Source organism: Scyliorhinus torazame, chromosome 12, assembly GCF_047496885.1.
Source record: "Scyliorhinus torazame isolate Kashiwa2021f chromosome 12, sScyTor2.1, whole genome shotgun sequence".
NCBI lineage: Eukaryota > Metazoa > Chordata > Chondrichthyes > Carcharhiniformes > Scyliorhinidae > Scyliorhinus > Scyliorhinus torazame.
The window spans coordinates 7,029,579-7,044,088 of NC_092718.1; the positions used below are offsets into that span (position 1 = coordinate 7,029,579).

Here is a 14,510-nt window from a genome sequence, read left to right on the forward strand (position 1 = left end):
CGACGAGTTTACCCTGCTTAGGGCATCTGCCCACAGCCCCTCCTCGATCTCCTCCCCCAGCTCTTCTTCCCATTTCCCTTTTAGTTCATCTACCATAGTCTCCCCTTCGTCCCTCATTTCCCTATATATATCTGACACCTTACCATCCCCCACCCATGTCTTTGAGATCACTCTGTCCTGCACCTCTTGTGTCGGGAGCTGCGGGAATTCCCTCACCTGTTGCCTCGCAAAAGCCCTCAGTTGCATATACCTGAATGCATTCCCTTGGGGCAACCCATATTTCTCGGTCAGCGCTCCCAGACTCGCGAACTTCCCATCCACAAACAGATCTTTCAGTTGCGTTATTCCTGCTCTTTGCCACATTCCATATCCCCCATCCATTCCCCCCGGGGCAAACCTATGGTTGTTTCTTATCGGGGACCCCCCCAAGGCTCCAGTCTTTCCCCTATGCCGTCTCCACTGTCCCCAAATCTTCAGTGTAGCCACCACCACCGGGCTTGTGGTGTAGTTCCTCGGTGAGAACGGCAATGGGGCTGTCACCATAGCCTGTAGGCTAGTCCCCCTACAGGACGCCCTCTCTAATCTCTTCCACGCCGCTCCCTCCTCCTCTCCCATCCACTTACTCACCATTGAAATATTAGCGGCCCAATAATACTCACTTAGGCTCGGTAGTGCCAGCCCCCCCCTATCCCTGCTACGCTGTAAGAATCCCTTCCTCACTCTCGGGGTCTTCCCGGCCCACACAAAACCCATGATGCTCTTTTCAGGGATACCATATCCCATCTCTTGAAATCCTCCTCCATCTGTTCCACCAACCGCGTTAAATTTAACCTATGCAATGTGCCCCAATTCTTAGCTATCTGGATCCCCAGGTAACGAAAGTCCCTTGTTACCTTCCTCAACGGTAAATCCTCTATCTCTCTGCTCTGCTCCCCCGGATGCACCACAAATAACTCACTTTTCCCCATGTTCAGTTTATACCCTGAAAAATCCCCAAACTCCCCAAGTATCCGCATTATCTCTGGCATCCCCTCCGCAGGGTCCGCCACATATAGCAACAAATCATCCGCATACAGAGATACCCGGTGTTCTTCTCCCCCCCCCCCCCCTAAGTACTCCCCTCCACTTCCTGGAACCCCTCAGTGCTATGGCCAGGGGTTCAATCGCCAGTGCAAACAATAACAGGGACAGAGGACATCCCTGCCTCGTCCCTCTATGGAGCCGAAAATAGTCAGACCCCCGTCCATTCGTGACCACGCTCGCCCTCGGGGCCCTATACAGCAACTGTACCCACCTGATATACCCGTCCCCAAAGCCAAATCTCCTCAACACCTCCCACAAATAATCCCACTCCACTCTATCAAATGCTTTCTCGGCATCCATCGCCACCACTATCTCCGCTTCCCCCTCTGGTGGGGGCATCATCATTACCCCTAGCAGCCTCCGTATATTTGCATTTAGCTGTCTCCCCTTCACAAACCCAGTTTGGTCCTCATGGACCACCCCCGGGACACAATCCTCTATCCTCATTGCCATTACCTTGGCCAGAATCTTAGCATCTACATTCAGGAGGGAAATGGGCCTGTATGACCCGCATTGCAGCGGGTCTTTTTCCTTCTTTAGGAGGAGCAATATCGTTGCCTCTGACATAGTCGGGGGCAGCTGCCCCCTTTCCCTCGCCTCATTAAAGGTTCTCATCAGTAGCGGGGCCAGCAAGTCCAAATATTTCTTATAGAATTCAACTGGGAATCCATCTGGTCCCGGGGCCTTCCCCGCCTGCATGCTCCCAATCCCTTTCACTACTTCCTCCGTCTCAATCTGTGATCTCTTTAATTCTTTTAAAGGCTGCTCGCAGCCTGGCCACCTCCTGGCATAGGTCTTGGTAAATGATCAAGCAGGACATTGTTGTTCCATGTACAGCTCTTCATACTCTTTGCCCACTGAAGGACCCGCTCCTTGTCTGTGAACCTGTGGAACCTGACCAACACTGGTCGGGGGGGGGGGGGGCGCCGGTCGCGGCTGCCTCACCTGCACCCTGTGTGTCCCGTCCAGCGGTTGCGGAAAGGAGTTAGCCCCTATCAGCTGCTGCAACAGGTCTGCCACAAACGTTGTGGCGTCCGCTCTATCAGCCCCCTCTGGGAGGCCAATAATTCTCAAATTTTGTCTGCGGGTTCTGTTTTCCAGGTCTTCAATTCTGCAAGCAGCCTTCTCTGTCGCTCCTTCAACCCATCTAGTCTATTGCAGCGATCGTTTGTGTGTCCGCCTGTTCCTCCACCGCTTGCTCCAGCTCCTTGACCTTTTTGTCCTAGGCCTCTAGCCTTTGGTTCACTTGCTCCACTGCTTTCTGCAGCGGTTCTAAGTTATCCCGCTTCATGTCTTCAAAACTTCCTTTTATGACCTGCAGCATATTGTCCAGCGCTGCTTGGATCGTCTGGTCCGCGGCCCGGTCAGCCATCTTTGGTCCCGGGTCAGCTCCCACACCACTTTGTCTCTGCCCCTTCTTTTCCTGCTTTTGCTGCTTTCTGCTCTTCTTTGTTTCCATACAGCACCGCACACTTCAATCAGCAACTTTGTGGCCATCTTTTCTCGCGCTCAAAAGTTCCGATAAGTCGGGAAACCAGGTCCAAAAAGCAAGCCGGAGTGAGAGCCACCGAATGTGCGACTCACTCCCTCATAGCCGCCGGAAGTGCTCTCTTGCTTTGGGTCACTGTCTGTGTGAAGTTTGCACAATCTTCCCTTGTCTGCGTGGGTTTCGCCCCCCACAACCCAAAAGATGTGCAGGCTAGGTAGATTGGCCACGCTAAATTGCCCCTTAATTGGAAAAAATTAATTGGGTACACTAAATTTATAGAAAAAAAAAGAATTCCACCGGGTAGCAGCCCGGCTCTGGGGCTTCCCGACTGCATGCCCTCCACCCCCTCAATTATTTCCTCAATTTCAATTGGGGCTCCCAGCCCTTCTACCAGATCCTCATCCACCCTCTGGAACCTCAATTGACCCAAAAGCTGCCTCATCCCCTCCACTCCAGCCGGGGGTTACTGTAAAAGTCCTTAAACACCTCATTCACCCCCACTGGGTCCAGGACCGTAATCCCACCTGTACTCTTTACTCTCCCTATCTCCCTGGCCACCTCCCTTTTTCTGAGCTGGTGCGCTAACATTCTGCTTGCTTTTTCCGTTGCTGCAGAGACCTCCCCCGTATCATTTATTTCCAGGTAGTTTAGGATGGACTTGTTCACCCGCCCACAGATTGCTTCGTCCGCTAACAACCCTACATCCAGCCTCCATAGCGGGCATTGTCCTCTCTCCAAACTAACCCGTAGGTCCACCCAATGTGGGGCCATGATCCGATACTGCGATTGCCTAGTACCCCCCCCCCCCGACGAGCCATCACCCTTTTTAGGCCAGCCTCCAGTTCGTGCCCCCGGCCTCCTCGAGCCCCCCCTCGGGCATTCGCCGTCCCCAACCTCCCATTTGTCCCCTATTAACAGTTCCTCCCCTGTCAGCAAAGCAGCCCCCCCCCCCCAGTAACAGCACCAGAAACTCCCCATATCAAGCTCCAGCTTAACACCTGCTCGCGCCCCCACCGTGCTTCCATGAGTCAGCTGACCAAGCTGACTTGATAGCTCCCACCCATGGCACCAAACAGTCTTTCTCCCCATTGTTCTCCCCCCTTTCCCCCCACTTGGACAAACATATTCAAAGCATCACATTCCCCAGTAAACAAACATCAGGAAAAACAGTGGAAAAACAACCACAGAAACCACCCCCCCTCCAACCAGCTCCCAGTAAGACAAAGTTAAGTTTAGCCATCGAAACAGCCCCTTATTGCACATAACACTCCTTATTCAAACCAGCGCTAAAGTGATTGTCAACAAACCGCCACTACAATACTCTCCAAGGACAAAATGTTTAGTTTAAAGGGGTTAGTGATGACAGGAGAGCTCAAAGCCAGGTGTGCTCCTCCTTCTTGGAAGCTGGGAACATTTCCAGTACCTACGGCCAGCATGTGTGTAGAAAGTGTCTCCAGCTGCAGCTCTTGGAAGCCCAGGTTTCGGAGCTGGAGTGGTGGCTGTGGAGCATCCGCAAGGCAGAGAGTATTGTTGATATCACGTATAGAGAGATGATCACACTGCAGGCTAAGACACCAGGTACACCAAGAGAACTAAGGGCAGTACAGGAATCTGCTGTGGCCATTCCCCTGCAAAACAGATATACTGCTTCGGATACTGTTGAGGGGAATGGTCTCTCCGGGGACAGCAGCAACCGCCAAATATTTGTACGTGCTTGGCTCTGCAGCACAGGAGGAGTAAAAAGGTGGGAATGTAATAGTTATAGGGGATTCATGCAATAAACAACATTTTTCACTATACTAACGCATGTGACAATAATAAATCAAATCAATGTGGGGCAAAACCCACACAAACATGGGGAGAATGTGCAAACTCCACACGGACAGTGACCCAGAGCTGGGATCGAATCTGGGACCTCAGCGCCGTGAGGCAGCAGTGCTACCCATTGCGCCACCGTGCTGCCCCCATCATTTGCCTTCGTTACCGCCTGCTGCACCTGCATGCTTATTTTCAGCGACTGGTGTGAAAGGACACCCTGGTCTCATTGCACATTCCCTTCTCTCAATCTATAGCCATTCAGATAATCTGTCTTTCTGTTTTTGCTACCAAAATGGATAACCTCACATTTATTTACATTGTACTGCATCTGCCATGCATTTACCCACTCACTCAACTTTTCCACATCACTCTGAAGCATCTCTGCATTCTCCTCACACCCAACTTTGTGTCATCTGCAGATTTGGAGACACAACATTTAGTTCCCTCATCTAAATCATCAAATGTATTTGTGCCCTCCTTTGTGAAGGCAGAACCAAAATATGCATTTAGGTCATCAGCCATTTCTTTGTTCTTCATTATAAATTCTCCAGTTTCTGACCATACAGGACATTTGCCTTCGCCAATCATTTTCTCTTCACATAGAAGCTTTTACAGTCAGTCCAGTTTGTGCTGGTCCCACCTCCAGAGAATCAGTCCCAATGTCCCTGGAATCTGAAACCCTCCCCTTTGCACAATCTCTTAAGCAACACTGTCATCTGATATAGTCTGCCATTTCGGCTCTGGCTCGCATGTGGCACTGGCAGTAATCCGGAGATCACTATCTTTGAGGTCCTACTTTCCAACTTATTCCCTATATTCTGCATTTAGGACTTCATCCCTTTTTTAATCTATGGTTGTTTGTACCAATGTGTACCATGACCACTGGCTATTCGCCCTCCCCCACTAGAATGTCCTGGAGACAGCCTTGATCCTAGCGCCAGGGAGGCAACATACCATCCTGGAGACTCATTTGCGGCCATAGAAACATCCACCCCCAAAGAATACAACATTAAGTAATCCTTAATAACTTCCCAAACAACATCCAGAAGACAAAAGAAACACCTTTTAACAGAAGCACATCAGGTTTACATTCACTATTGAAAACATTTATAATTCTGAATTCACCAAATGATCAAGAGATAGTCTTTTCATGGCAGAGAGAGCAGCAGTACACCTGCTTTGTCTGGCTTCAGCTCCAACACTGAAAACAAAACTAAAACACACCCTGCAGCAAACAGCCTAAAACAAAAGTAAAAAGCTGATCGACAGCCCAGCTCCACCCACACTCTGACATCACTGATAAACACCAGTTTCTTAAAGGTACATTTCTTGAACACCCATTTCTTAAAGGTACTCTCACATGACACTACAGAATGTAATGTTACAGTCATAACTGGGATGTAGAGAAAAGATCAACTTAATGTGAGGTAGGTCCATTCAAAAGTCTGATGGCAGTAGGGAAGAAGCTGTTCTTGAGTCGGTTGGTACGTGACCTCAAACTTTGGTATCTTTTTCCTGACGGAAGAAGGTGGAAGAGAGCATGTCCTGGGTGCGTGGGGTCCTTAATTATGCTGGTTGCCTTTCCAAGGCAGCAGGAATTGTAGATAGAGTCAATGGATGGGAGGCTGGTTTGCGTGATGGATTGGGCTATATCGCGACTTTTTGTACTTTCCTGCGGTCTTGGACAGAGGCAGGTTCCATACCAAGCTGTGATACAACCAGAAAGAATGCTTTCTATGGTGCATCTGTAAAAGTTGGTGAGAGTCCATAGCCGACATGCCAAATTTCCTTAGTCTTCTGAGAAAGTAGAGTCGTCGGTGGGCTTTCCTAACTATAGTGTCGGCATGGGGGGACCAGGACAGGCTGCTGGTGATCTGGACACCTAAAAACTTGAAGCTCTCGACCCTTTCTATTTCGTTCCCATTGATGTAGACAGGGGCAAGTTCTCCTACGCTTTCTGAAGTCGATGATTATTGACGTCGCACCAGTTCACCAGATTCTCTATCTCATTCCTGTACTCTGTCCCGTCATTGTTTGAAATCCAACCCACTACTGTGGTGTCATCAGCAAATTTGAAAATCGAGTTGATGGGGAATTTAGCCACACAGTCATAGGTGTATAAGGAGTATAGTAGGGGGCTACAACCCAAAGATGTGCAGGGTAGGTGGATTGGCCACACTAAATTGCCCCTTAATTGGAAAAACAAATTGGGTACTCTAAATTTATATTTAAAAAAAGAGAAGGCAAATGGTTTGTTGGCCTTCATAGCGAGAGGATTCGAGTACAGGAGCTGGGACGTCGTGCTGTAATTTTACAGGACCTTGGTGAGACCACAACTGGAATATTTTGGTCATCTTATCTGAGGACGGACTTTCTTGATATAGAGTGAGTTCAAGGAGCCAGAAGTCGAGTGGGTGCGTGCGGAAGAGGCCTCTTGCATGGGGACCTCCCTCCGGGCCCTCGCCACAGCAGCACTCCCATCCCCACCCAAAAAACACTCCAGCAGCCCGGTGGTGATAACCACCCTCCAATCCTGGAACCAACTACAGCAGCAATTTGGCCTGACCAAAATGTTGGACAAAGCTCCCATCTGCAACAACCATAGGTTCACACCAGCACTGACTGACGCCACCTTCAAAAGGTGGGGGCAGGACGGAGGGGCACTGACAGCCAGGGACCTATACATGGACGGCAGGATCGCAACACTGGATGAACTGATGGAGAAATTCCAGCTAGCCAGGGGGAACGAGCTAAGGTTGAGCTAACAGCTCAAAAACTTCCTACGAAAGGAGACAAGGATGTACCCACAACCACCACGACAGACATTACTGGAAGAATTACTGACGCAAGCCAAGATAAAGGAAACGACTGATAGAAAGGGCCGACACCGTACTGGACGCAACAAGAAAGAAATGGGAGGAGGACCTGGGGATTGAAATAGGGTGGGGACTCTGGAGCGAAGCACTGCACAGGGTCAACACCACCTCAACGTGCGCAAGGCTCAGCCTGACGCAGCTAAAAGTGGTACATAGAGCCCACTTAACAAGAACCCGTATGAGTAGGTTCTTCCCGGAGGTGGAGGATAAATGTGAACGGTGCCAAGGAGGCCCGGCCAACCACGCCCACATGTTCAGGGCATGCCCCAGACTTGCGGGGTACTAGACAGCCTTCTTCGAGGCAATGTCCAAAGTGGTGGGGATGAGGGTGGAGCCATGCCCGAAAGTGGCGGTCTTCGGGGTGTCTCACGGGGAGGGGGGGGGGGGGGGGGGGGGTGGGGGGGGGGGGGGGGGGTGGGGGAAGAGAGAAGAGACAGGGAACAAGAGAGAAGAACCAGGGAGGTGGAGGGGAGGCAGGCAAATGAGAGCCGGAATGAAGGCACGGGATACAATCACGAACTTGGCATCTCCAGGAGCAGGGAACGAGGAGAATAAAGACGAAAGACTGGAAGAACGGCAGAAGCGGAGGTGAGCGCGAGGCGGCAGCGAGATCCGTCCGGGAGAAGCAAGTGACAATACCAACACCGAACCCATTCGAGTATTGCCCACTGTAACTGTTTCTCCGGCACCCAAATGTATATTTACCTCCCCAGTCTCCACCCCCCCGCCTCCCACACACACAAACAGTCACCTACCTGCTGCTGTTGAGCTGGGGCACAATACCCTACCAGTTATTCTATTTTATTTTTTAATTTAAAAAAAATTATTTACTATTTTCTTTTCTTTGGTATGTTTGGGTGTGCCCTTCTAAATATATATATATATATATATATATATATATAGATATATATATATATGTATATGTATATATGTTTCTTATCCTGTGTACAAAATGGTAAATATACTTTGTTCAAAAACCCAATAAAAAAACATTTATATAACAAAAAGATATAGAGTGAGTTCAGTGAAGGCTTACCAGACTGGTTCCTGGGATGGCAGGATTTTTCTTTCTTTATTCGCTCATGGGATGTGGGCATCGCTGGCTGGGTCAACATTTATTGCCCACCCCTGAGGGCATTTATGGGTCAACTACATTGCTGTGGATCTGGAGTCACATGTAGGCCAGACCAGGTAAAGATAACAGATTTCCTTCCCTAAAGGACATTAGTGAACCAGATGGGTTTTTACAACAATCGACAATGGTTTCATGGTCATCATTAGACTTTTAATTCCAGATTTTTGTTGAATTCAAATTCCACCACCTGCCCTGGCACGTTTCAAACCCAGGTCCCCAGAGCATTACCCTGGGTATCCGAATTACTAGTCTGTCAAAATACCACTACGCACTGCTTCCCCTAGGATTGACATACAAGTCGGGTAGGATTATATTTACTGGAGTTTAGAAGAATATGGAGGGGATCTCATAGAAACATAAGGTTTTAACAGGACTAGACAGGATAGATGCACGGTAACACAATGGTTAGCACAGATGCTTCACAGCTCCAGGGTCCCAGGTTCGATTCTTGGCTTGGGTCACTGTCTGTGCGGAGTCTGTACGTTCTCCCCGTGTCTGCGTGGGTTTCCTCCAGGTGCTTCGGTTTCCTCCCACTGTCCAAAGATGTGCAAGTTAGGTGAATTGGCCTTTGTGTCCAAAAAGTTTAGAAGGGGTTACGGGGATAGGATGGAGGTGTGGGCTTTGGTAGGGTGCTCTTTCCAAGGGCCGGTGCAGACTCGATGGGCCGAATGGCCTCCTGCACTGTAAATTCTATGAAAGATGCTCCCGATGGTGGGGGGAGTTCAGAACTAGGGGTCATATTCGAAAGATTATGGGGTAAACCATTTAGGGCTGAAATGAGGAGAAATTTCTTCACCCAGAGAATTGAGCCTGTGGAACTTTACCACAGAAAGCAGTTGAGGCCAAAACATTGTATGTTTTTCAGAAGGAGTTAGATATACTTGGGGCCAAAGGGATCAAAGTATATGGTGGGGAAGAGGGGAAGCGAGGATAGGTTACTAGGTTGGATGATCAATGAATGGCTGAGCAGGCTTGAAGGGCCTATTAGCCTACTCTTGCTCCTATTTTCTATGTTTATATGACACACATGGCCTCAATACAGAATACAGTCAACTAAACCAGTTCTCTTGGGTTGTGCCTGCTACGGTTTGTTTTCCCAAAGCAATTGCAACAAATTCTAGTCAGTGCTGGTCTACAGAGTTTTAGCTACATTATCGAGGGACATTGTACTAAAATAATGTGTTTACAAAGGAATAATGAGGAGCAAAAGAATGTTTGAGTTCCTAGTAATCTAGATTCCCATGTGTTTTGCAGTTGTGATGAGAGAATGGTAAATCCATCTTGGGTTTTGTTTGTGGCATTCTTTTACAAGATAATGAATGGAGGGCTGGATTCTCCGGTTTCCCCAGCTGCATGTTGCTCAGCGGCGTGCCATTCGCTGGCAGTGGGATTCTCTATTCCTGTCGCTTGTCATTGGGATTTCCCATTGAAGCCACCCAATAGTCGCACCAAGGATTTATCTCTGGTGGGTTAGTGTCTTATAAATTTTATTTAAGGATTTCTAAGAAGCTAGTCATGGATTTTGGACCAAGGCTTTGTTTTAATTTAATTTATTTGTTCTAATATTAGAAATTAAGAAGTGATGCAGCTGCTGTTGAATCAACCATTCATGCATCGTTTGCTCCTGAACGTGGGGATCTGGATTTTGCAGAACAGCTTTGGACCAGAATGAGGAAAAGTATGTATGCCTGTGGGTCAGATTACCTATGTGCAAGGAAGCACAGATTTTGAGCATTAAGTGATAGAGTGGGCCAAATGCAGGTCCAGTCTCTTGTGCTCTAAACAAGAACTATGAATATAAATTAAGGCTACTATTGAAAAGTTTCTGACTGTGATGATGCTGTACAATCCCACACATGATGCCATACAGACTACACAAGTAATGAATAAAAACTGGATTTAAATCTTCAAAAAGAAATGGGCAGATTCCTGATTCATTAGGAGCTCATGACTTTTTGAAAGGCAAAAAATATTGAAAAAGTTTTGAGATTATTAACATAGATTTAACTGCAGCAAGTTAAATGGGCCGAATGCTGGACGTATTCAGCAGGTTAAGTAGCAAGTAGACGATAGCTGCAGGACACCTGTAGAGTCCAGTGATTTACTAGGAAGAGCTGCAGTAATGGGACTGGATACTTCTTTCCTCGTTCTCTCAGTAGCCTGGAGTTTATTTCCTTATGATTGACAAACACTTTTAGTCTATTAAATTCTTTCCTTTTATTTTAGCTGTTTCTTCATATCAAGATGTGGTAGATTGCTTGGTGCTAGTTATTCAGCATCTAAAATGCAAGGACATTCAACCATGGGTATGTGGCAAACTCACTATTTCGATGTTTAATTAAGTAGTGCGGTTTGCACGCTATCTATACAGATGGAACGTAGCATTAGGGAGATCGAGTTAGAGGCGTGTATGCTTCCATTAAATGACATCCAGTGGCAGCAATTGCATTCCATATGGATGCTGATATCCTATTTAACCTTTTATGCCACCTCTTGATTTTCTACTATTATTCAATTCTTCAACTGCCCTCTTGTACTAATCTTTGCATGAGTTGAATTTTCCTTTAGCTTATTGTTGGTAAAACAAACCACCCGCAGGCTAGATTTGATGGTGTGGGGTCATGTTACAATCCTGAGTGCAGTTCATTTCCCCACATTAGTTTCACCCACCTCAACCCCTTACTGACTATTGCTGAGACTCTAATCCACACCTTTTGACCTTCATTTTCTCTAATGTTCTCCTAGTTTGTCTTCCTGCTTCCATAAACTGCAAACATTGAGAATTACTTGTGGCAGGCAAGAAAGTGGAATCAAGATAAGCCACAATCTTACTTTTTTAATTTAATTTTTAAAAAATATATATTTATTCAAATTTTCAACAAACACCCCCCCCCCCCCCGCCCCCAACAAAAAGACAGAAACAACGCAACAATCAGAAAGAAGACATTGGATTTCCCCCATATACAATAACCCCCCATATAACATTTAAAAACACAAATAGGGAACCCCCCCCCCACCTTCACCCAAACGCCACCTCAAAAGAACCCCCCCCCGCTGCCCTTGGGCTGCTGCTGCTGCTGACCTCCTCCTAACGCTCCGCGAGATAGTCTAGGAACGGTTGCCACCGCCTGGAGAAGCCTTGCACAGACCCTCGCAAGGCAAACTTTATCCTCTCCAGCTTGATGAACCCTGCCATGTCATTGATCCAAGCTTCCACACTAGGGGGCATCGCATCTTTCCATAGTAGCAAAATCCTCTGCCGGGCTACCAGGGACGCAAAGGCCAGAATACCGGCCTCTTTCGCCTCCCGCGCTCTGGCTCGTCCGATACCCCAAATAATGCCAATCACCAGCTCGGCTTGACCCGGGCGTTCACCACCTTGGACATTGTCCTCGCAAAACCCATCCAGCGCCGGGCACGACCAGAGCATATGGACGTGATTTGCCGGGCTCCCCGAGCACCTCCCACATCTGTCCTCCGCCCCAAAGAACCCACTCAACCTCGCCCCTGTCATATGCGCCCTGTGAGTAACTTTGAACTGTAATAGGCTGAGCCTGGCGCAAGAGGAGGAAGAATTAACCCTACTCAGGGTATCAGCCCACAGACCCTCATCTATCTCCTCCCCAAGCTCCTCCTCCCACTTCCACTTTAACTCATCCACCGAGGCCTCCTCCTCTTCCTTCAGCTCCTGGTAAATCGCCGAAACCTTGCCTTCTCCAACCCATACACCCGAAGCCACCCTGTCCTGAATCCCACGTGCCGGAAGCAGTGGGAATTCTCTCACCTGCCGCCTCACAAACGCCCTCACTTGCATGTACCTGAAGGCGTTCCCTGGGGGTAGCCCAAACTTCTCCTCCAGTGCCCCTAGGCTCACAAACGTTCCATCGATGAACAGGTCCCCCATTCTTCTAATCCCTGCCCGATGCCAGCTCCGAAATCCCCCATCCATCCTTCCCGGGATGAACCGGTGATTCTCCCGAATTGGGGACCAAACCGAGGCTCCCACCTCGCCCATGTGTCGCCTCTACTGCCCCCAGATCTTCAGCGTCGCCGCCATCACCGGACTCGTGGTATACCTTGTCGGCAAGAGGGGCAGCGGTGCCGTCACCAGCGCCCTCAGGCTCGTGCCCACACAGGACGCCATCTCTAGCCTCTTCCACACCGCCCCCTCTCCCTCCATTACCCACTTACGGATCATCGCCACATTGGCTGCCCAATAATAGCCACACATATTCAGCAGCGCCAGCCCCCCCCCCCTGTCCCTGCTACGCTCCAGAAAAACCCTCTTCACCCTCGGGGTATTATTCGCCCACACAAATCCCATGATGCTCCTGCTTACCCGTTTGAAAAAGGCCTTGGGGATCATAATGGGAAGGCACTGGAACACAAAGAGAAACCTCGGAAGGACTGTCATTTGACCGACTGCACCCTACCCGCTAGTGAGAGTGGCAGCATATCCCATCTTTTAAAATCCTTCTCCATCTGCTCCACCAACCGCGTCAAATTGAGCTTGTGCAGGGTCCCCCAATTCCTAGCTACTTGGATCACTAGGTACCGAAAGCTCCTTTCCGCCCTCTTCAGCAGTAGCTCGTCTATCCCCCTTCCCTGGTCCCCTGAATGCACCACCAAGAGTTCACTCTTCCCGACGTGGAGTTTATATCCCGAAAAGTCCCCAAACTCCCTGAGGATCCGCATGACCTCCGCCATCCCCTCCACTGGATCCGCCACATACAACAACAGGTCGTCTGCATACATCGACACCCGGCATTCCTTCCCCCCCCCACCGCCCCCCCGGACCAGTCCCCTCCATTTCCTGGACTCCCAGAGTGAATTGCCAGTGCAAACAACAAGGGGGATAAGGGGCACCCTTGCCTCGTACCCCGGTACAGCCGAAAGTACTCCGACCTCCGCCGGTTCGTAGCCACACTCTCCACTGGGGCTCTATATAGCAGCCTGACCCAACTGATGAACCCCTCCCCAAACCCAAACCTCCACAACACTTCCCAAAGATACTCCCACTCCACCCGATCAAAGGCCTTCTCCGTGTCCATAGCTGCCACTACCTCCACTTCCCCCTCCACCGAGGGATCATTATCACATTGTGGAGCCTCCGCCCATTTGTGTTTAGCTGCCTACCCTTCACAAATCCCGTCTGGTCTTCATGAATCACCCCCGGGACACAGTCCTCAATTCTCGTAGCCAGCACCTTCGCCAGCAACTTAGCGTCAACATTGAGGAGCGAGATCGGTTAATACGACCCACATTGCAATGGATCTTTGTCCCGCTTCAAGATCAAAGAAATCAGCGCTCTGGACATTGTCGGGGGCAAGGTCCCCCCCCCCGCTTTATTAAAAGTCCTCACTAGCAACGGGCCCAGCAGGTCCACATATTTCCTGTAGAATTCAACCGGGAACCCATCCGGCCCCGCCTGCATGCTCCCCAATCCTTTAACCAGCTCCTCCAGCCGAATCGGCGTCCCCAAACCAGCCACCGCCTGCTCCTCCACCCTCTGGAACCTCAGCTGATCTAGGAATCGTCGCATCCCCTCCTCCCCCGCTGGGGCTCAGACCTGTACAGATCCCCATAGAAGTCCCTAAATACCTTGTTTATTCTCACCGCACTCCGCACCGTATTCCCCCCTCTATCCTTGACTCCACCAATCTCCCTCGCTGCCTCCCTCTTACGAAGCTGATGTGCCAGCATCCGACTCGCCTTCTCCCCATACTCGTACATCGCCCCCCTGCGCTTTCCTCCACTGTGCCTCTGCTTTCCCCGCGTTCAACAGGTCGAATTCTGTCTGGAGGTTCTGTCGCTCCCTAAGTAGCCCCTCCTCGGGGGGCCTCTGCATACCTCCTGTCTACCCGTAGAATCTCCCCCACCAACCTATCCCCTCCCCTCTCTCTTTTCCCTGTGGGCCCTAATGGAGATTAGCTCTCCCCTGACCACTGCCTTCAACGCCTCCCAGACTACGCCCACCTGCCCCTCCCCGTTGTCGTTGGCCTCCAAATATCTTTCAATACACCCCCGCATCTGCCCGCACACCCCCTCTTCTGCCAACAGTCCCACATCGAGACGCCACAGCGGGCGCTGGTCCCTCTCCTTCCCCAAC

The 14,510-nt window shown here is 49.7% G+C and overlaps 1 protein-coding gene across 4 annotated transcripts in view; it reads left to right on the forward strand.

The window, feature by feature from the left end:
* The window catches only part of zwilch (zwilch kinetochore protein), a 101,569-nt gene that overhangs the window by 41,680 nt on the left and 45,379 nt on the right, over positions 1–14,510 (forward strand). For all 4 annotated transcript variants that reach the window (XR_011933851.1, XM_072470370.1, XM_072470371.1 and 1 more), the window contains exons 11-12: positions 9,971–10,079; positions 10,628–10,707. Coding sequence is in view for 3 of the 4 variants with exons in the window: in XM_072470370.1 (XP_072326471.1) it covers positions 9,971–10,079; positions 10,628–10,707 (189 nt within the window). In the remaining variant the exon portion in view is untranslated. The remainder of the gene's footprint in view (positions 1–9,970; positions 10,080–10,627; positions 10,708–14,510) is intronic.